We start from the raw sequence: 21,629 nt of genomic DNA, 5'->3' as shown, positions 1-21,629 counted from the left end.
TACTATATTTTATGTGCCCTTACATATAACCTTGCATCCCTTGTGACATTTAAATAAGAAATGCCAAATGGGTGACATGTTCCATTTTTATAGGTTAAAAATCACTTGTCATTTCTCGTTCTGATTAAATAAAGTCTTTATTCTATACTTTACTTAAATGTTAGTTGCCCAAAATCATGTTCAGTTGATCGTTAATGACAGTGAATTATATTTTTATTTAGTACCCAACTTTTATATATCCTTAAAAATGGAATACAAGTGGTTAATAATCAGTTTCACTCTTTCTCTTGAAAAAAAGAAAATTTGATGATAGAATCATGGAATTTTAAAGCTAGATGGGAGCTTAGGGATATTATAATTATCTTTTTCTGTACTCTCCTTTCTATTTTATTTTGCATTTAATTGATATGTTTTCCTCTCTTTCAGCTAGTATTTGCTGTGGAAAAATCTATGAGTAAAAAGAGACTGTGGAATTTCACAGAAGAGGAGGTCTCAGAACGAGTGACGCTTCACTTTTGCTCTTCTACAAAAAAGTATCCTTTATTTAGGTGTTTATATTCTAAAGTATGTGATACCAAAATAATGTCCCTGCAAGTTTTTTCCCCAAACGTTTATTTAAATTATCATTTAGAAAATAGGCTTAGTTTGTAAGTGTTTCTGTAAATAACACATGATTAGGACTGCCAATAATGAAAGTAATAGTGGTTGTTAATCACGTGTCAGGGTTGTAAAGAATTTGAGAGAGGTGGCAAGGACTGGGGATTCTGAACTCTTTACAAGCTATCTATACCAGTACATTAAAATACACTAGGACTCATACAGAGAGGGGTACAGCTTAGGCAAAGTAATGCTTTTAGTTTGTTTACCTCCAGTTCCTATAGATAAAATGTTCAATTCAAAGCACAGTTGCACTGAGCTGGAAATTTTTATGTCTTTGGCCAAGATCAAGTGACACTAAAAGCCAGTTATAGGGCCTTCTTAGCTTCTTTCGTCTACATATTACCAGGGCAAGTACCTCCTAAGCATGAGGCAGCCTCACCAAGGAAGTGAAGCAATGCAAGGGCCCAAGAAATTAGGACCTGCAAAAGACAAAATTCAGAAAGTGATCATTCCTGCAGAAGCTGGCCTGTTAGCTCCTTTGGTACTTAACTAGAAAGTTTCATGTACAGACCCTTTGATCCAATAAACATTCCCAGGATTGATTCCATTTAAAACAGCACTCCTATTCGTTAAAAAGGGTGTGTATTTGAGGACAGTTTTGTAAGAGCTATCATTCTATTCATTGTGATTAGCAGGATTTATAAGCAGTAGGAAATAAAGTAACACAAGTATTATAGTCAGAGGAATTTATATGTAAGTATATATATTTGCACAAACACATACATACATATATATGTGTATACTTATCTTTAAGTGTCATACTATGAAGTGGTGTGATTTTGTAAAAACTCTTGGATGCATATACTTTATTTTTAAATTTTTTGATGGTTTATTTTCTTTTGATTATCAAGAATTGCTTTTTGATTGTTTTTGGTATTTCTTTCCTTAATTAGTAAAGAATATTTTGTCGAACTTACGATATCCACGATCCAAAGGTAAAAAAAACTGCTTTTCTTAAAGATTTTTCTGTGTTGCAAACTATTTTTAAATAAAATTCAATTTAAATTTTAATAATTTTCAGTGCTCTCCCTGTTGATATCCATAACCACTTGTAGTTTTTTATTTTGAAATATGACTGATTTCATTACAGACAAGGAAAATTTATGGTTTTTTAATTGCTAAAGTGTTTTTGTTAAGCTCTCCCTACCTTGTTTATGTGTCTAGTATTATATTTGAGAGGATAGTAGTAAAAGTGTCTAGACTTGTGGGAGCCACAGTACCACTAAACAAGCTGTCTGTAGTCAGCAGAATCCAGACTAACATTTTGCCGACGTGTCTAAAAAGCAATGTGAGGGACTTCCCTGGTGGTCCAGTGGTTAAGACTCCATGCTTCCGCTGCACGGGGGCACAGGCTTGATCCCTGGTCAGGGAACTGAGATCCCGTATGGCATGCAGTGTGGAAAAAAAAAAAATTGTGAGAAAGTAACTGCAGTATTCTGTTAGCAAGGATAGGACAGAAAGGAATGTCTGGCACCTAGCATTTGCTCAGTGATTATTTACTCCACATCAGAAGCGTCACAATTGACACTGTTGAACCTGTAGTTGGGAACTACAGGACCAGAGGACTTGCCAGAATTTTAAACAAGCCTTTTTTGGGTGAGGGGGTTGCCAAGATTGCCTGGGGTGTGCTGAGAATACTGAACTTTTAATGCATGCTTTTTTATTTAGTTCTAACCTGTTACACTTTGGTAAAGGAATTTGGCCAAATATGTTAGATAACAGCTTATGTGAGTTACTAGGTTGTATATTTTATGATGTTTTATTGCTCCATGTGTTTTATGTAAACCACATATTTTATATTTTCCCCCCTTTGCTAAAGAGTTCTGCAAAACCAGCAGATTGGAAGTATCAAAATGGACTATCAGCTTCATGGCTTTCCTTAGAGTGCACGGTTTATATTAATATTCATGTTCCGCTGTCTACTACTTCTGTCAGCTATACTCTGGAGAAAAATACAAAGGTATCAGGGTAAAATGAATTTTCTTTAGTGATTGCTGAATAGATGATCTGCCTTTATTCTAGTTGTCTATGCCACTCATTTTATAATCCTCAAAAATTGCATTCTAATTATTATCATATTGTTATAGGTAACTAATTTGTTACTCCACCCAGATTAGAAATTTAGAGGTGGGACATTGTTCTCATACTAATGTATTTAGCATAATAACAAGTGCTCCATAAATATTTGTTAATTAACATGTAATTATGTGCATTGTAAAATATAATTATGTGAGAAGATACACTGTTTGGTCTTTTTGTTTTCTCTTCATCTTTAGTTGGTTGCTTTTTTTTAAAATTTATTTTGTTGAAGTATAGTTGATTTACAATGTTGTGTTAATTTCTACTGAGAGCAAAATGATCCAGTTGTGTGTGTATATATATATACACACACATTCTTTTTCATATTCTTTTCCATTATAGTTTAGCATAGGATACTGAATATGGATTGAGAGTTTGGGATTAGCAGATGCAAACTATTATATATAGAATGGATAAACAACAAGGTCCTACTGTATAGCACGGGAAACTATCTTCATCTTTAGTTTTTGGTGGGGGAGGGTTTCTGGCTGCTTTGGGCCTTTGTTGCTGTGCACAGGCTTTCTCTAGTTGTGGCAAGCGGGCTTCTCATTGCAGTGGCTTCTCTTGTTGTGGAGCATGGGCTCTAGGCTTGCAGGCTTCAGTAGTTGTGGCACACAGGCTTAGCAGTTGTGGCTCACAGGCTTTAGAGCACAGGCTCAATAGTTGTGATGCACGGGCTTAGTTGCTCTGCAGCATGTGGGATCTTCCTGGACCAGGGCTCAAACCTGTGTCCTTTGCATTGGCAGGCAGATTCTTAACCACTGTGCCACCAGGGCATTCCCTTCATCTTTAGTTTTGTTTTACATCTTCAGTTCTTTTTTTGTATTTCTGTACCATTCTTTTGTTCATAACTTATTTCTGTTCTTTTTTCCTGTTGAAGGAGGTAAATTGAGCTTGCTTATTTTTTCCTCTTTAATACTGCTTTATATATTTGTTTGAGGCTCTTTCTCTTTTCTCGCTCTTTTTAAGATAACAGGATTTATTGAGTTTTATTTGACTTTGGTTATTAAGTCTCCTAGGTCTGTGATATAAATGTTAGTTTGGGAAAAAGATTGGAAAAACTATTGTTAAATATGGGTAAGGTGCCAAAAATTGGGGATATGCTTTTTTTTAAGCTCTTTATTGGAATATAATTACTTTACACTGTTGTGCCAGTTTCTACTGTACAACAAAGTGAATCAGCTGTACTTTTACATATATCCCTATATCCCCTCCCTCCTGCTACTCCTTCCCACCCTCCCTATCCCAGCCCTCTGAGTCATCACCCATCATCGAGTTGATCGCCCTGTGTTATGCAGCAGCTTCCCACTAGCTATCTATTTTATATTTGGTAGTGTATGTATGTCAGTGCCACTCTCTCTCTCACTTTGTCCCAGCTTCCCCTTCGCTCGCCGCCCCCCTGCCCCGCCCCGCAGTGTCCTCAAGTCCGTTCTCTGCATCTGCATCTTTATTCTTGCCCTGTCACTGGGTTCATCAGTACCATTTTTTTAGATTCCATATATATGAGTTAGCATACAGAGTTAGCATACAGTATTTGTTTTTCTCTTTCTGGCTTACTTCACTCTGTATGACAGACTCTAGGTCCATCCACCTCACTACAAGTAACTCAATTTCATTCCTTTTTATGGCTGAGTAATATTCCATTGTATATATATGCCACATCTTCTTTATCCATTCATCTGTTGATGGGCATTTAGATTATGATACTGGATTTAAATGCCTCATTACTGACACTTAAGGATTTTTAATATTTCAGTGTACTAGGTAGAAAAAAGTAGACTTGAGGGAGTTTAATTGAGATGGCATTATATTTGAAAGATATCCATGTTGTGTTTCTTTTAAGAATGGACTTACACGCTGGGCCAAGCAAATAGAAAATGGTGTTTATTTGATTAATGGACAAGTTAAAGATGAAGATTGTGACCTATTAGAAGGACAGGTGAGTTAAGAGAAAATCATTTTACTTATGAAATTATTTATCATTTTACTTATGAAATTATTTGTGCTTAAGGAAAAATAAAAAATGACTTATCTTTAGTTCTTTAGGCCTTGCCTTCACAAAAACAATTGTCATCTACTTCTTATTGCTAAGGTCTTTTAAACTAAAGGAAAAATGTTTTCCTCAGAAAATGATAGGAGATTATTTCTGAAATCATAGGCATTTTGAAACCTAAAGGAGAGACTGTCATCTAAATAACATCTAATCTACACTGTAAACTGCTTACTTAAAACTGAAGTCATATGTTCTCCCCTGATAACCGTTTAAACACTAAATTTGGCCATTTTATAGGAGGGGTCTATATGGGCCTCTAAAATATCTTTGATCTGAAGAGGAACTTTGGTGCTCTTTCCTTTTAGAGCAGGGATCAGTGAACTTACTGTAAAAAACCAAATAGTAAATATTTTAGACTTTGCAGTCCATGTGTTCTCTCTTGCAATTATTCAGCTCTGCTATTGTAGCATGAAAACAGCCATAGACAATATGTAAATGAATGGTCTTGGTTGTGTCCTAGTAAAACTTTATTTACAAAGACTGGTGTAGTCTGGATTTGACCCATAAGCCATAGTTTGCCAATCCTTGCTTTAGAGCAGGGGTTGCCAACCCCCAGGCCACGGTCTGTTAGGAACCAGGCCGCACAGGAGGAGGTGAGCGGCAGGCAAGCAATCGAAGCTTCATCTGCTGCTCCCCATCACTTGCATTACTGCCTGAACCATCCCCCTCGCCCCCACCCCGTCCATGGAAAAATTGTCTTCCATGAAACCGGTCCCTGGTGCCAAAAAGATTGGGGACCACTGCTTCAGAGGAATAAAAGTAGGAGATTAATGATTTTTAAGAGTACCTGTTGATTGATATAGAATATACAAATTAACATATCTATAGAAAAAGCTAAAATAAAAAAAATAATAAGACTGTTTTTCCCCCTGAGTACTTAGTATATGTTGGATAGTTCCTAAATTGTCTTTTATGTTCCACTCCAATCTCAGCAATCTAATTTTTTAATTTTTGTGTTATTTCAGAAAAAATCTTCTAGAGGAAATACTCAAGCAACTAATCATTCTTTTGATGTCAGAGTGCTAACACAGTTGGTAAATATTTTAAAACTTCTTTATCTAAAATTAAAATACAGTATTTCTTAGAATAAGCTTAATGAAATTGTTTCTGTTTTTATGGTTATGATGAGTGTCAAAGAATTTTAGAGATGTAAAGGACTATAAAAATTGTTCAGTTCTAAGTTATTCCCAAGAAACATTTATTTATTTATTTATTTATTTTGGCTCTTTATTAGAATATAATTGCTTTATACTCTTGTACCAGCTTATGGGGTGCACCAAGTGAAACAGCTGTATTTATACACATATCCCCATATCCCCTCCCTCCCGCAACTCCCTCCCACCCTCCCCATCCCGGCCCTCCAAGGCCTCACCCATCATCGAGTTGATCTCCCTTTGTTATACAGCAACTTCCCACTAGCTATCTATTTTACAGTTGGTAGTGTATATATGTCTATGCTACTCTCTCACTTCGTCCCAGCTTCCCCTTCACCCGGCCCTCCCCCGCCAACCCTGTGTCCTCCAGTCCATTCTCTGCATCTGCATCCTTATTCTTACCCTGTCACTGGGTTCATCAGTACCATTATTATTTTTTTTTTTTTTTAGATTCCATATATATGAGTTAGCATACAATATTTGTTTTTCTCTTTCTGGCTTACTTTACTCTGTATGACAGACTCTAGGTCTATCCACCTCATTACATTTAGCTCCATTTCATTCCTTTTTATGGCTAATATTCCATTGTATATATATATGCCACATCTTCTTTATCCATTCATCTGTTGATGGGCATTTAGGTTGCTTCCATGTCCTGGCTATTGTAAATAGTGCTGCAATGAACATTATGATACATGTTTCTTTTTGGATTATGGTTTTCTCTAGGTATATGCCCAGGAGTGGGATTACTGGATCATATGGTAGTTCTATTTGTAGTTTTTTTTTTTTTTTTTTTTTTGGGGGGTACACCAGGTTCAATCAACTGTTTTTATACACATATCCCCATATTCCCTCCCTTCCTTGACGCCCCCCCCTCGAGTCCCCCCCACCCTCCCTGCCCCAGTCCTCTAAGGCATCTTCCATCCTCAAGTTGGACTCCCTTTGTTATACAACAACTTCCCACTGACTATTTTACAGTTGGTAGTATATATATGTCTGTGCTACTCTCTCGCTTTTTCTCAGTTTCCCCTTCACCCCCCGCCCCCTCCCATACCTCGAGTTCTCCAGTCCATTCTCTGTATCTGCTTCCTTGTTCTTGTCACTGAGTTCATCAGTACCATTTTTAGATTCCGTATATGTGAGTTAGCATACAATATTTGTCCCTCTCTTTCTGACTTACTTCACTATGTATGACAGATTGTAGTTCTATCCACCTCATTACATATAGCTCCATCTCATCCCTTTTTATAGCTGAGTAATATTCCATTGTATATATATGCCACATCTTCTGTATCCATTCATTTGTTGATGGGCATTTAGGTTGCTTCCATGTCCTGGCTATTGTAAATAGTGCTGCAATGAACATTATGATACATGTTTCTTTTTGGATTATGGTTTTCTCTAGGTATATGCCCAGGAGTGGGATTACTGGATCATATGGTAGTTTTATTTGTAGTTTTTGAAGGAACCTCCAAACTGTTTTCCATAGTGGCTGTATCAACTTACATTCCTACCAACAGTGCAGGAGAGTTCCCTTTTCTCCACACCCTCTCCAACATTTATTGTTTCTAGATGTTTTGATGATGGCCATTCTGACCGGTGTGAGGGGATACCTTATTGTGGCTTTGACTTGCATTTCTCTAATGATGAGTGATGTTGAGCATCTTTTCATGTGTTTGTTGGCCATCTGTATGTCTTCTTTGAAGAAATGTGTATTTAGGTCTTCTGTCCATTTGTGGATTGGGTTATTTGCTTTTTTGGTATTAAGCTGCACCAGCTGCTCGTATATTTTGGAGATTAATCCTTTGTCTGTTGCTTCGTTGGCAAGTATTTTCTCCCATCGTGAGGGTTGTCTTCTTGTCTTGTTTATGGTTTCTTTCGCTGTGCAAAAGCTTTTAAATTTCATTAGGTCCCATTTGTTTATTCTTGATTTTATTTCCATGATTCTAGGAGGTGGATCAAAAAGGATGTTGCTTTGATATATGTCATAGAGTGTTCTGCCTATGTTTTCCTCTAAGAGTTTTATAGTGTCTGGCCTTCCATTTAGGTCTTTAATCCATTTTGAGTTTATTTTTGTGTATGGTGTTAGGGAGTGTTCTAATTTCATTCTTTTACATGTAGCTGTCCAGTTTTCCCAGCACCACTTATTGAAGAGGCTGTCTTTTTTCCATTGTATATTCTTGCCTCCTTTGTCAAAGATAAGGTGCCCATACGTGCTTGGGTTTACCTCTGAGTTCTCTATTCTGTTCCATTGGTCTTCCTTTCTGTTTTTGTGCCAGTACCATACTGTCTTGATCACTGTGGCCATGTAGTATAGTTTGAAGTCAGGAAGCCTAATTCCACCAACTCCATCTTTCCTTCTCAAGATTGCTTTGTCTATTCGGGGTCTTTTGCATTTCCCAAGAAACATTATTTTAATAAAATCTATTTGGGTCTGTTGTCTCAAGGCTATTAAAATTTCAACATCAAGTAGATAGCAATTAGAAAAAATGTGTGTATACACACACACATATACATATATTTGTGTGATATTTGGGATTGTAAGTTTTATGAGCAAAGTTGCAATGCTTAACTTAAAAATAAAAGATGTGTTTACAGATGTGCCGAGTTGTTATATACCTAATTTGAAGCAGATTTATACCTCTAATTTAATAAAAACCACTCAGTATTAGCAAGGTTTATGTTTTTCCATGGCTGTTTTAAATTACACATCTCTTTTCAGAAATTTAAAGTTGGATAATTATTCCTAAAAATATGCATAATTTTGATTTTAATCCTGCTTGAAGGAGGCCAGATGGGGTATAAAGTACATCCATGTTTTTAGAAAACTTTTCATTTCAGTATTATGCTGAAAATGTTGAAGCAGGAAAATACTACCAGGACTTGTATTTTTTTTAACTGAATAAAATAGATTTAAAAGCAATTTGCCATATGAGGATGCGTTAATTTCTTCTTTTCCTTCCCTGTTTAGCAATAGAGCATTACTGAATTGTCATCGGACTTATGCCACTAAACATTTCTTAATTTCTCTTCTCAGTACCTTAGAAGTATTTTTAGTCTTTAGCTTTCCTCCTTCTTTTTGATTTTAGAAGTATTCTTTATTTTAAGGCTATTCCTCTACCTATATGCTTTTTACTAGTTATGCTTATGTGACCTCTTGGTTTATTAAACAATTCAGTTAAAATTATTTTAGTTATAAAATTGCAGTTAGAAGATGTGTAGAGTGTGGGGATATAGAGAGAAGAGTAGAAGATAATATCATGAGATGATTTATTATAATTAATATTGTATGGTATCATATATTGTCAATAATTGCATTCATCAGCCAGCTGGAAACTTTAAAATGACTAATGTATAATAAGTAAATGAGTATTTGATGCCACTTTCCTCCCAGTCACCCTTCATCAAGTCTTATAGATTCTCTCTTTACATCATAGCTCATCTTTTATTTTTATTTTAGTTATAAAATTGCAGTTAGAAGATGTGTAGACAGTGTAGAGTGCCATTAACCTTACAACGTAATTATTTTACCTCGTTTATCACAAGTAACTCTTAACTAGTCTGTCTCCATCTATTCATTTTTGTCCAAAGTGCTTCATTCTCTGAAATCTTGATACCTTTGTTTGTATATCTCTTAGAATATCTTCCATATTTCTTATCTATCCTGCATTACCTCAGATTATCCTTTCTGAATCACAGTTTGCATTCATTCACTGTTCATTTACTTATTAGGTTTTTTTTCAGTTAGTATTTATTAAATGTGTATAAGGGTCAGACACCAATTGTGTTACTCTCCTTGCTTAAAACTCCTTAATTGCTCTATGTTGACGAGTTAGAAAAGTCTAATTCAAGGCTTTTCATGGCCTCAACATGCCTTTTCATTATTTTCTAACTCACTATTCTAGAGGTATGCTTTCGAAGCCTTTAAAGTTCTGTATATTTCCTGATACACAGTTCTGCCTTACCAGTGGCATTTTTTCCCTTTATCATCCAGACTGTCGAACTCCTATCTGTAATTAAGATAAAAAAGCCCAAATGTTACCATTTTGGTAAGATTTCATTTGGTCATCATAACCAGAGGGATCTTTCCTTTTCCAAAGTATATCAGCATCACAGAAGTTCCTCCACTTATGAATTGGTTAGATTCCCAAAGTCTGCTAGCTAGGTTGTTCCTAAGTCCAAAGAAACCAAGATGAGCTGACATTTGTAGAACCCAGATACATTTCCACTGAAAGGGAGTGAATCAGTCCTTTTATTCTTTAAACAGTCTTCTCTCCTTAATGTGTGCGTGTGTGTGTGTATGTGTTTGTGTGTAGTCTTTTATATATATAGTCCATTTTGGAAAGTAATGTTCTAATTTATACATGTATAATATATATGCTATAAATGTGTTATATATACTCTAAATTAGATATTAAGTACATAAAATAGGACATTATTTTTTATAGTAAAGTTCTGTTTAATGGATGAGGGAAGCCCATTTCTCCTCCTCCACTCCACTTACTGATGTATCAGTGATCTCTACAAGTGTCGTAGGAGGCTAATTCCAAATAAAGTATCAGCATTGTCACCCTGTTGCTTGGTTTGATAATTGACATTTTTGCATGGACCTGGAACCCTCTTTACTGTTTGGTCTGTGACAGATTTTTTACCAAGACCTTGACTGTATGTTAAGTTTAAATTCTTAAAAAAATTTAGTTTTTGCCTGAATTACATTAGACATTAACTATTTATGCTCTTTTAGTGGCTACATATTCAAGTCTTTTGATTTCTTCACCATTTGTCCTCATCACTTCCTGATTGTTTCTTATTGCATAGGCACATCGTTAGTTCGCCTTGGTCACAAGTTGTATGATTTGTTTTTGTTCTTCAGAGTTGACCCTATTGTTGAATGATTTCTTTCAGGTGCACTTAGAACATATATTTTTACCATGTCCATTTTTTTTTTAAATCATAATTTTTCTTTCCAGTGTGATTTTATAGGCCTCTAGTAGTACTTTCAAAGTTTCAGTGTTCTCCTTGTTTTGGCACTTATTGAAATGATAAGGTTAAAAATGTCCATCAAAACCAAGCGTGAACTAACACTACTTAGATTAAATAAGAATGGGTCTATGAGGTGAAAATGACAATCACTGATATCATTTTCTGGTGACATGCATAGTGACTTGCTTTTTTTCCTGCTTTGAAGCATATAACATTACTTTTCAGTCTATGAAAGTTATGAGATAAAAATGTATAAATAAATATCTATATGTTGCTTGTAATTTTACCATGTTTATCACATCCTGCTTTGTATTCCAGTTATTTTTGTGCAAATCTTGCATTATATATCTTCTCTTACTAGATCATATCTTCTTACATCTTTTCATCTTAACAGTACTTATCTGAGTAATCTGCAAATAATGTATGTTTAATGAACATATGGAATGAATATTGGTACTTTAGATGGTTATATTAGAAAAAAAATTAGATGTAGCATGTTTAATTTCAGAATGTGTTCAAAATACTCAGAAAATAACATGTAACTTATAAGGAGAAATATGAAGGCCTTTAAAAAATTTATGGAGAATATTTTCAGATACCTGGTTCAGTTAAAAATTTCTTCTCACTTTGTGAAATAACTTACATATATAATGTTTAAATGGTTCACATAGTTAATAATCATTGGCTATTAGAACTTAAACAGATTTTGTCTTTCAGCTTCTGAATTCAGACCACAGATGCACAGCCACAGTCCAGATCTGCAGTGGCTCTGTAAACCTTAAGGGTGCTGTGAAATGCAGAGCTTATATTCATAGCAATAAACCCAAGGTTAAAGATGCTGTGCAGGTAAAAAAAAAAAAAAAAAAAGAAATAATTGGTATATGAAAAACAGAAACATGTTGACATAATTATTCAAAAATCCTAAAATTTTGTATTTTATCAATCTCAAATTTCATAATTATTACTTTGATTTTAACTAATAAAAGTCCAGTCTGTTGGGCAGTCCAAAATGTACCAGGTAATTGGTCCCAAGATTTTCATGTGTAGAATGTCTGTTTTATACCTTTTTGAAGTGATGATTATACAAGTTTATTGTGTTCCACAGTTGTAACATATTAGTACATTTGAAATCATTTCTTCTGAGGGAAACTGAACTTTTTGAATAACAGGAAAAGTACACCTAGAAAGAATTATTAGGTAGTGTTCTATAATCAATATAATTTAGAAATTTAAAAAATGATGACTGGCACTTTTGTCATAGTATACATTTTCTAATTTGGAGCACTAGCATTATTTGTTCAGATGCAAAATTTCCTTCATTTATTTGGTTTAAATTTACTATTTAGGTGAAGTCTAAGTAAATTTGCTGTTACACTATTAATGTATTGATAAGCATGTTAAAGAAATGAACAGATGAAATTGATGTACTAGTTATTTTAGTGGATATGATTATACAGGGAAGCCAATTATGTGCGGGGAAGGGGGATTTGGTAATAAAATCATGCAAATTTAAAGTAGTGGATTTTATTTCTTATTGTGGTTTGTTTTGGTTTTCCATAGGCCATGAAAAGAGATATATTGAATACAGTTGCTGATCGTTGTGAAATACTGTTTGAGGATCTGCTTATGAATGAAATTCCAGAAAAAAAAGTTATGAGTATAAAATTAAGTACTTTTTTGCATGTGTTCAATTGCTATTTTAGGATGTCAAGATTTAATAGATAATTTCATCTTTTTAACTCCATATGTCTTTTTTAAAACAATATGTCGTCATTTACTTATTGAATGAAAATTTTTAGTTGCCACCTAACATTTAATAATTTCAGGGAGGATTTAAAAAAAAAATTCTGTGTGAATTTTTGCCAGAATGGGTAAACTGTGTTACCATTTTAAATCCATTTATTTATTAGTGTTGACTATTATATATAATTGAGTCTTTAATAGATATATATGCAATTGATCTTTTTTTCTTTCCAATTTTTTTTTTGTGTGTTTGCTAGTTTATATACTTCTCATCTATTACTCTAACAGACTTTACTAGATTTACAAAAGGCTGGGTCCTGGTGTCTTAACCTTTTATAACTATTCCATCTTTTGAGAAACATGGACAATTTATACCTTTCCAGTAATTAGAAGTTTTTTTTTTACTCAAAAAATAAAATTGTAATATTGAGTATGCTTTTTGAAGCTACACATCTATCTGCCTTTCTGCTATTCAGGTGTGAGTGGATTTGCAATTCATGATTGAATATGTACATAATTGAAACATACATATTCCCTTATTAAGGGAATATGTTTATTTTTATAGGAAAAAACTTCTTTTAGGTATGACTAACTTCTTTTAGGTATAATAGCCAGTATATCAGGTTTGGTGGACTGATTATAATCTTTTTTCTGTTCCTAATATAATAGATACCTGGATTTACAGATTTAACACTTGTCCTTCATATGTTTCACAAATAACCCTAAAGTTCCATCCACTAATAATGTATAATTTTGCTGAGACATGGATTTGAATTTTTCATGCAGTGATTGGATTGAGAGTTCTGTTTGGGGAAGTATATAAAACCTGGTCACTTACCCACCCAATTAGTCTACCAGTCTCATCTCTGTGGCTTTGTTTTTGCTGCTTGACTTTGTGTGTGTGATAACTCTCATGGTATTAAACATTCCTTCACATTCTGAGTAACAGTATGTGTTACAACTGAACTGTGAATTTTAAGATTTTCTGGGACATGGGGGTGTATCCACCATTAATGCCAAAGATCTACCTTATCACACACATTAGTTAAATATTCCTTTCCATTACAAATGCTTCACAAAAAGGGTATCAAATGACTGCTCTGGTATTCATTTGTATTATATGAATTAGTATTTTGAAATTTTTTCTGATATCCAATCAATAAAATTAATTACTTCTAATAGCAGGTATAAATTTTATATATTAGAAGTTAATGTTATCATCTAATCTTACATTTTTACAAAATGAAAAAACATTTTCACTGATAATTGAGTGGCCTTTGAGGCTTGTGGGAAGAGAGAATAACAGTGTAGTTTGGTAGAAAGAGCAAAGACTAAAGTTCTTGGGTTCTGTGTCTACTCTAACACCAGTGGAGTGACTTCAGGCAAATAATTTAGCCCATCTAAGCATCCATTGTCTTATATGAAAAACAGGGATTATAGTAGCTACTTTTTGAGCCTGTGAGATTAAAGAAGATGATGTTTTTAAAGCCCCTAATACAGGTAGGCCAAACCCTCATTAAGTGGTAGTTGCTATTATGTTGGAAGTAATGAAGGAAGAGAATTACTTAATGATGGTTGTATTTAAATTTTCATAACTTTAAGTTTTGTGGAGTATAGCCTTATATTTCAAAAAGAAACCAAGTGTAAATGTACATTTTTTTGAACTATTGTAAAAGGATAATTATTCCAGCAACATGTTAGAAGATCTTAAGATATCAAGATAAAAAAAAACATATTGCAAGTATAGTAATACAAACATGTAAATTTTGAAGAGTTGAGTATATGTACACCCAATTGTTGAATCTTAAATTTAGTCCTCATTTTACTTATCTTTCTTACATTCTGGTAAGTTCTTGCAAGTTTATAATACGGTAAAATCTAGAACGTATGCCATGAAACTAACCTGAACTGGAATATTTTTTGAATGCATAAGGAAGTCTGCAAAGGGCATATTGACATTGCATTCTTAATCTTTAAAGTAAGCATAGTTTTTTAATTCTCACTATCCAAATGAAAGAAGTTAATACTTCAATAACAGTAAAATAAATAAGAACTCCAGTCAGTCCTTTTACTTATTGTGGTCTTCCCCTTCTCTTTCCCTTAAGAAGTATTCCAGGCTTTCTTCGTTATTCTCTATCAACCTGTGTTCAATCCTGCCCAACTTACTCTCAGTAGATGACATGGTGAAAACTGAGGTCGTCAATTATGAAATCTCTTACCTTCTTCCATCCCTACATCCATATCCATCCATACCCCCTGTCATCTGAGAGCAACTGTATTCCTCTTTGCTATAGTCATGGTTCCACTCTCTGGATTGCACTTCTCATCCTTTCATGCAAATGTCTGTTTATCTTTCAAGAGTCAGCTCAGATATCACCTATTCTACAAAATTTTCTGTAATATTTCAGTATGAGTTAGGATTCTATACTTAACCAGCAAAAACTCAATTTTTTATCATATTGGCTTAAATTTAAATTTTTTTCTCTGTTTTGAACTTATTTAAATACTTTTGAACTAAATACTCTGCTGTGGGAATATGCCTAAAGGATTCCTTTTTAGAGTACTTTTTAAGATATGTTTTTTTTTTTTTTAAGCTCCCCTCTCCCATTTTAAACCTCAGACCAGCTAGAAAACTTGGCCTTATTTAGATAATAAATGGCTAATTTAACTTTAATTTGAAAATTGTAAGTGCCTTTTTTTTTAAATGAGTTATATAAGGTCATTGCAACCAGTTCTTTAACATTTGATTTTGTAAGCAAGCATATTTGTCTCTTTTTCAGGCAAACCTAGAATTAATGCAGTTTGAAATCATTTTAAAATTTTGCATGCTAATTACACATATACATTAGCGCCACCTTTGAAAGTTTTGAACTTAACCCATTTTAAGAAACTATGGCCTAAAATAAAATACTGCATTCCTAATATCAATGTGTGGAGAGTTTACATGCTGCGGTACAAATTGCAGTAATATAATTTTACAGCTAGGAGGCAGTCTGCTCAAACAGTAAAATTCTCCCAGTTCTCATTTGAAAACAATGTATTAAGCAGAATCTGGCAGGAACCCATATTTAAGTCATGGCATTTCCTATGACACTTAAGGCATTCTTCATTGTTTGTAGTTTTATAAAGCTACCACTCGTTTGTTGACAAGGAAATGTAGGTTACTGTTAAAGTGAGCCCTGGTTTTCTACTTGATCTGTACATTGTTAGCTTTTTAAATCATATCCATGGCTGAAAGAAGTCATACACAAAATCTCTATCTTTATTGATACTTCATTAGAGTCATTTTGAGGCAAACAGTAATTATGTGTTTATGTTAGAAATTGCAGGAAATGTGAATATGGAAAGAAGAATGAAATATTCATTATTTACTTAGGTCCAGATTCTTTTCTCTAAAAATGATTTAAGGTTATTTACAAGAAGGCATTACAAGTTAAGAAGTTAAAGTAAGTATTAATAATGAGAATGAGGCAAAGGGAAAATGAAAAAGCTAGATGGAGTTGGTGAGTTTAGTACAGAAAATATGTATCTTGATATCCTACACATGCTTGATTAGGGAGCTACATCATGTAAGATATAGTCAGTAGTGAGATGAGTACAGAAATGAATGCTATCATGACCTATGCACGTGATGTAGGTGAGCCATTAATTTGGCTCTAAACTTGCATGAAGGGAAAAATTGTTCAGAAAATTCAGTACTTGTAAGATTAAAACAAACAAGAAAAACAACTTCTGAGACCAGGAACAAAATTATTTCCTCGGTATTCCTTCGTAGAACAGTGGATAATATAAGAATGTGTAATCAACTTCACATTGAAGGCAGTGGTGAGTTTATATTTCATGGGAGTATCATTTAGGCCCCTTGCAGAAGCGTTAGGTATGAGTTAAAGAATTCAGTAAGCAATTTTGTGCGAGATCAATTAGAAAATGAAAAGACCTTTTTAGGTTTTATTTCTTTTGGCATATGCTTTCATATACTTGTAAAATATTTATCGCTGATACAAGTAACAGACCTATCTAAATATTGATTTTGTTTCTTTTCCTTTTAGATTCTGAAAAAGAGTTCCACATTCTCCCTCACCGAGTTTTTGTCCCCATTCCGGGATCCACCGTAATGTTATGTGATTATAAATTTGGTGATGAGTCAGCTGAAGAAGTAAGAGACCATTTTATAGAGATGTTAGATCTTAGGATTCAAATCGAAGATTTGAAAATTGCAGAGGAAATGAACACAGGTAATTATAAGAGGTTATTTAAGAACTAGATTAGACTGTGGTTAAGGTTACCTATGGGACATCTAGTTTAAGTATCATGTCTTTAGATTTCCTTAAAACTAGTTCTGTTTGATACTTTAGAAGCATTTAACAATATGGCAATTTAATTTCTATACAGTATATAAACATGCATTGTTTTTCCTGGAAAATTGTATCAGAATTTAAGATGCTTTAGATTTTTCCAAGCCTAGCAAGTAGATCTTCATAAAACAAGTTCAGTCTTAAATATGTAGAAATATATAGCTTTAAGGGATTTCTTTTATTATAAGAGAAGTTTTCTCAAAATCCATTATCTTAATTAATTACTTGGTTAAGCATCAGGTTACAAGTTTTTTAAACACTTTATTAAACATCTCCATACTATTTGGTGTTATTTTCCTATCCCCTTCATATAGTTGGGATACTAAGCTAAAATGGGCAGTTCCAAAATTAAGATCCAGATTATTTTTACAGAGCATAGATTTGCCATACTATGTAGTTGTGTAACACATATTCTTCCCCCAACCATTACTTTCACATTTCATCTTGCATTTTAAAAGTCTTTTTCTGTTTTGCTTTGCTTTGCTTTGCTTTGTTTTTGTTTCTAGTGAGAGTAGGATATGAAAACATGTTTATAAATAAATGTGTAAGTAAATGAGTCTTCCTGAAACATTTTGAAAATATGTGATTAAAGTAATTATTTGCAAGTGTCCATAAATATTGAGTATCCAGCCATGTATCAGTCTTGAAATTTCTGATATCATAGTAGAATGTCTTTAGGTTACTTCTGAATATAAGTATTTATTAAATTTGAAGATAGCCATTTTTAAGTCCTTTTTCTAATTCTAATTTCTTATTCTTCTGTTGCTTAACTAATTCTCGCCCCCCACAAGAGTAAAGTGATTGAGTCCTGTTGCTTCCATGGTGAATCAAATAAATATTTGGTTGGTGAATTTCAAATCTGTCAGTATAGCCACAGGTTTGGAGATCACCAGGCTTATTTTTTTCAGCAACTCCAGGTTCATATTAATCACATGGAACAGTAAGTTTGTTTTAAAGGGGGAAAAAAAGCCCTCCAAATTGCTCAGTACCAGATGTTAATGCTGCAGCTACATTTCAGTCCCCTTAATATTTTTAATGGTATAGCTATAGCATATTCTCTAAGTGATAGATTTTGAAGTAAACTGGTAGAAATGTTTCCTACTTTGTGAAATATGTTTTTCCAGGTTAACAGGTATGCAGTTTCTGCTGACCAATCTTAGAGTCATGAGGGCAGAAATTTTTGTTTGCTTTGTTTACTTCTGTCACTAGTGCCTAACAGTAGTTCTTGACCAAACTCTATTGTTGATAACTTGAATTAGCTTTATGTGGGATCATTAGAGTTGATCTCGTTCATTCTCTTTCTTATAAAACTGAAATCTATGAATATTTAGACTCTTTTCTTCTTTATTCTTAATTCCAGTCTGCCTTCCTGAAACCTCTACTTTGTTCAGTAATCTGGAACAGTTAAACATGAGTACAGTTGACACTTGAACAATACAGGAGCTAGGGGCACTGACCTCCATGAAGTCGAAAATCCGTGTATGATTTTGCAGTTGGCTCTCCATATCCACAGTTCTACATCCTCAGATTCAGCCAGCCATGGATTGTATTGTACTGGTGTATTTATTGAAAAAAATCCAAGTATAAGTGGACCTGTGCATTTCAAACCCATATTATTCAAGTGTCAACTGTACTGCTTTTTTATTGAGGCTTTGCTTTAAGTTTAAATTGAGGGCAGTTGTCATGTTCTAAATATTTCAAAGTCAAATACTCCCATATACCTTTAACTGTTCTCATTATTATAGTTTCTAGACCTCATTTTTTCTCACCACCTGTTTACCTTCCTCTAGATTAGGAATTTTTAACCTGTGATGTTGAAAACTTTTGGGTTAGAGCTGGCTACCAGGAGATCCCTAAACTGCTTGAACATAATTGTATAATTTTTTTCTGGGGAAAAGATCTATAGCTTTCAAAGGATTGGTGACCTAAGAAAGATTAAAAACTGCTTCTTTAAATATATTCTGGTTTGCCTTTCTCGAAGTATATTACCCTGACTTGAACATAATACTCTAATGATAATATTAGCTATTGTTTCTATAGAACCTAGTATGTGCTAGGCATTGTTTTAAGAACCTTAAGGGACTTTCCTGGTGGTGCAGTGGTTAAGAATCTGCCTGCCAATGAAGGGACACAGGTTCCATCCCCGGTTCTGAAAGATCCCACGTGCTGCGGGGCAACTAAGCCCATGCGCCACAACTACTGAGGCTGCACTCTAGAGCCACAAGCAACAACTATTGAGCCCTTGTGCCACAACTACTGAAGCTCTCATGCCTAGAGCCCATGCGCCACAACAAGAGAAGCCACCATGATGAGAAGCCCGTGCACCTCAACAAAGAGTAACTCCTACTTGCCACAACTAGAGAAAGTCCACAAAGTCCACGTGCAGCAACAAAGACCCAATGCAGCCAATTAATTAATTAATTAAAAAACGGAAAACAAGAAGCATTCAGTAAAACAAACAAACAACAAAAAAAGAACCTTACAAGTGCTAAATCATTTAGTCCTTATAACAGCCCTATAATGATTATTATACTATTGTTAGCTCAGTTTTCCAGATGAGAGAATTGAGGCTCAGAAAGGTCAAGTAATTTTTTCAGGATTACATAGCTAATAAATGGTCAAGCTGGAATTTAAACTTAGGCAGTTGGTTCTAGAGTCTGTGCTTTTTTTCCAGCTATTTTGTTTTATTGCCTTTCTGTGAGACTTAACCAGTACAGAATTGAGGACTATTACTTTCCAAGATCTAGGTACTTATTTTAGCCTAGCCCTATTAATTCCATCATTTAAAAATATTTTTTAACTTAAATGATGTTACATGATCCTCATTTAATTTCAACTTATGTCAGTGTAATTTCTCACTTGGCTGGAAGCTTGGATCTGTTATCGTATATAGTTTTCATATTCTTTTGAATTATTTGTCACACTTTTAGTGCATATTACATTGCTGAATCAAGAATGACTAAGGGAAGCACTGTATGCAAAACTCGCCCCATTCACAACTTACTTTAAAATTAAATGTAAAAGAATAGGAAAAGAGAGATTTCATTTAGTTTTTTTTAAGACTACTGTCTGTCTGAAATATTTTTATCTTGTTTAATTTTGTGTTTTTTTAAACATAAGCATTTATACACTAGTTTGTATTTTATTCAGTACTTTTTAGGTTATACTAAAAAAATAGTTAATTGTAGTTATTAATCTCAGTCAATAACAGAGATTAATATCCATTCTTTATATTGCTAAGACAGATTAAAATGAAAATCCAAGTAGCTTTCACCACTGTAATATATTCTTAAGGAGGCAACTGTTGTAGCCTTGCTTAACAGCCTCCCCCAAATAAAACTAAAACTCAATAAATTAAAACCTTTATGGAACAATTTTATTTTATTTATCGCATTTCAGCAAACTTCTGTTGATTTTTTCATAAGATTCACAAGGAAAAGAACTTTTCCTTTCTTGTTCACTGCTGTCATTTCCAGCACTTTACTAAAACCTAGCCTTAACACATTGTTGGTACTCAGTAAATATTTGTTGACTGAACAAAGTATTGATTTTGTCAGTTGTAGGGTTTGGGGTCCAAAAATCAATAAGATACTGATGCTTTGTTCAGGGGGCTATATAGAGGTTTTAACTTGTGTAGGTACTTTTATGTGCTCAGGCTGGCTGAATTCCTCCCTTATATTTAATCACAGTTTTTTGCTGCTTTTTTGCTTTAGTTTCCATTCTTGTAATTATTGAACTCATCAGTTGCATGTTTAATGTTAATTTTTCACATAAGACTATAAAATTCTTGAGAGTATTTCTGAGTTCCATGCCTAAAACATGATAGGTATTCGTAACTATTTGTAATTAACTGACTGACATATACTGAATTGGTCATTTTTAGGAAACTATAGCACATCTTTTTTGTACACTTACTTTATGCTTGAAAAATTATAAGCTTATGCCTAGCTAGATATAAGGTTTTTAAGGTTTGTATAGTATACTACACTGAACATGGTGAAGATTTTTAAAGGATATAGTAGTCATAGCTCTATGGCTCAATAGTTCAGGATGTTTTAAGGGATATAGAACATTAAAAACATATGACAACATGTAACATGAATTGTTGCCCCGTAAATATTAATTCTAGTTTACAGCATTTAGTATGTCTATTTATTAAGCATTTGCTCTGTTCAAGGCAGTGTTATAGATGACAGATCAATGGCCAGATTCCTCAAGAAGCCTATAATCTGACTTGGAAGATAGAATTGTATGCATCATTAATTATGTAGGGCATGTAGTAAGGTCCTAAGAGTAACTAAGAACTTAAGAACATCAAGATTAATTATCAGAATTTTAGGGTCTCCAATGATTTGGTTGATAATTCAATCAGAAAAATTATTTTGATGGCAGGTTAGCAGTAATCTGCAATCTATAGTAAGAAAAGTTTGACATTAGTATTTTCAAATTTTAGTAAATTCTTTCCATTTTCTTCATTCTTTATTATTTCTATTATGTTTCACTTTAACTAGTGGTTAGTTCCGTAATAGGCGAATAAACAGAGACTTATCAGAACATTTAGTTAGCACAGGCACTATCCCTATAAGTGATTCAGAGAAAACT

At 33.7% G+C, this 21,629-nt stretch overlaps 1 protein-coding gene across 3 annotated transcripts in view; it reads left to right on the top strand.

Moving 5' to 3' along the window:
• Nucleotides 1–21,629, top strand: part of ODR4 (odr-4 GPCR localization factor homolog) — a 40,088-nt gene that overhangs the window by 11,182 nt on the left and 7,277 nt on the right. For 2 of the 3 annotated variants that reach the window (XM_057728548.1, XM_057728549.1), the window contains exons 5-12: nucleotides 427–533; nucleotides 1,559–1,595; nucleotides 2,480–2,620; nucleotides 4,583–4,678; nucleotides 5,758–5,826; nucleotides 11,647–11,775; nucleotides 12,490–12,580; nucleotides 16,722–16,907. In XM_057728548.1, coding sequence (XP_057584531.1) covers nucleotides 427–533; nucleotides 1,559–1,595; nucleotides 2,480–2,620; nucleotides 4,583–4,678; nucleotides 5,758–5,826; nucleotides 11,647–11,775; nucleotides 12,490–12,580; nucleotides 16,722–16,907 — 856 coding nt within the window. The remainder of the gene's footprint in view (nucleotides 1–426; nucleotides 534–1,558; nucleotides 1,596–2,479; nucleotides 2,621–4,582; nucleotides 4,679–5,757; nucleotides 5,827–11,646; nucleotides 11,776–12,489; nucleotides 12,581–16,721; nucleotides 16,908–21,629) is intronic. The other variant, XR_009052767.1, reaches the window with a different exon arrangement.

This window comes from Hippopotamus amphibius, chromosome 3 (genome assembly GCF_030028045.1).
Source record: "Hippopotamus amphibius kiboko isolate mHipAmp2 chromosome 3, mHipAmp2.hap2, whole genome shotgun sequence".
Classification (NCBI taxonomy): Eukaryota; Metazoa; Chordata; class Mammalia; order Artiodactyla; family Hippopotamidae; genus Hippopotamus; species Hippopotamus amphibius.
This window is presented reverse-complemented; position numbering and strand designations above follow the sequence as displayed.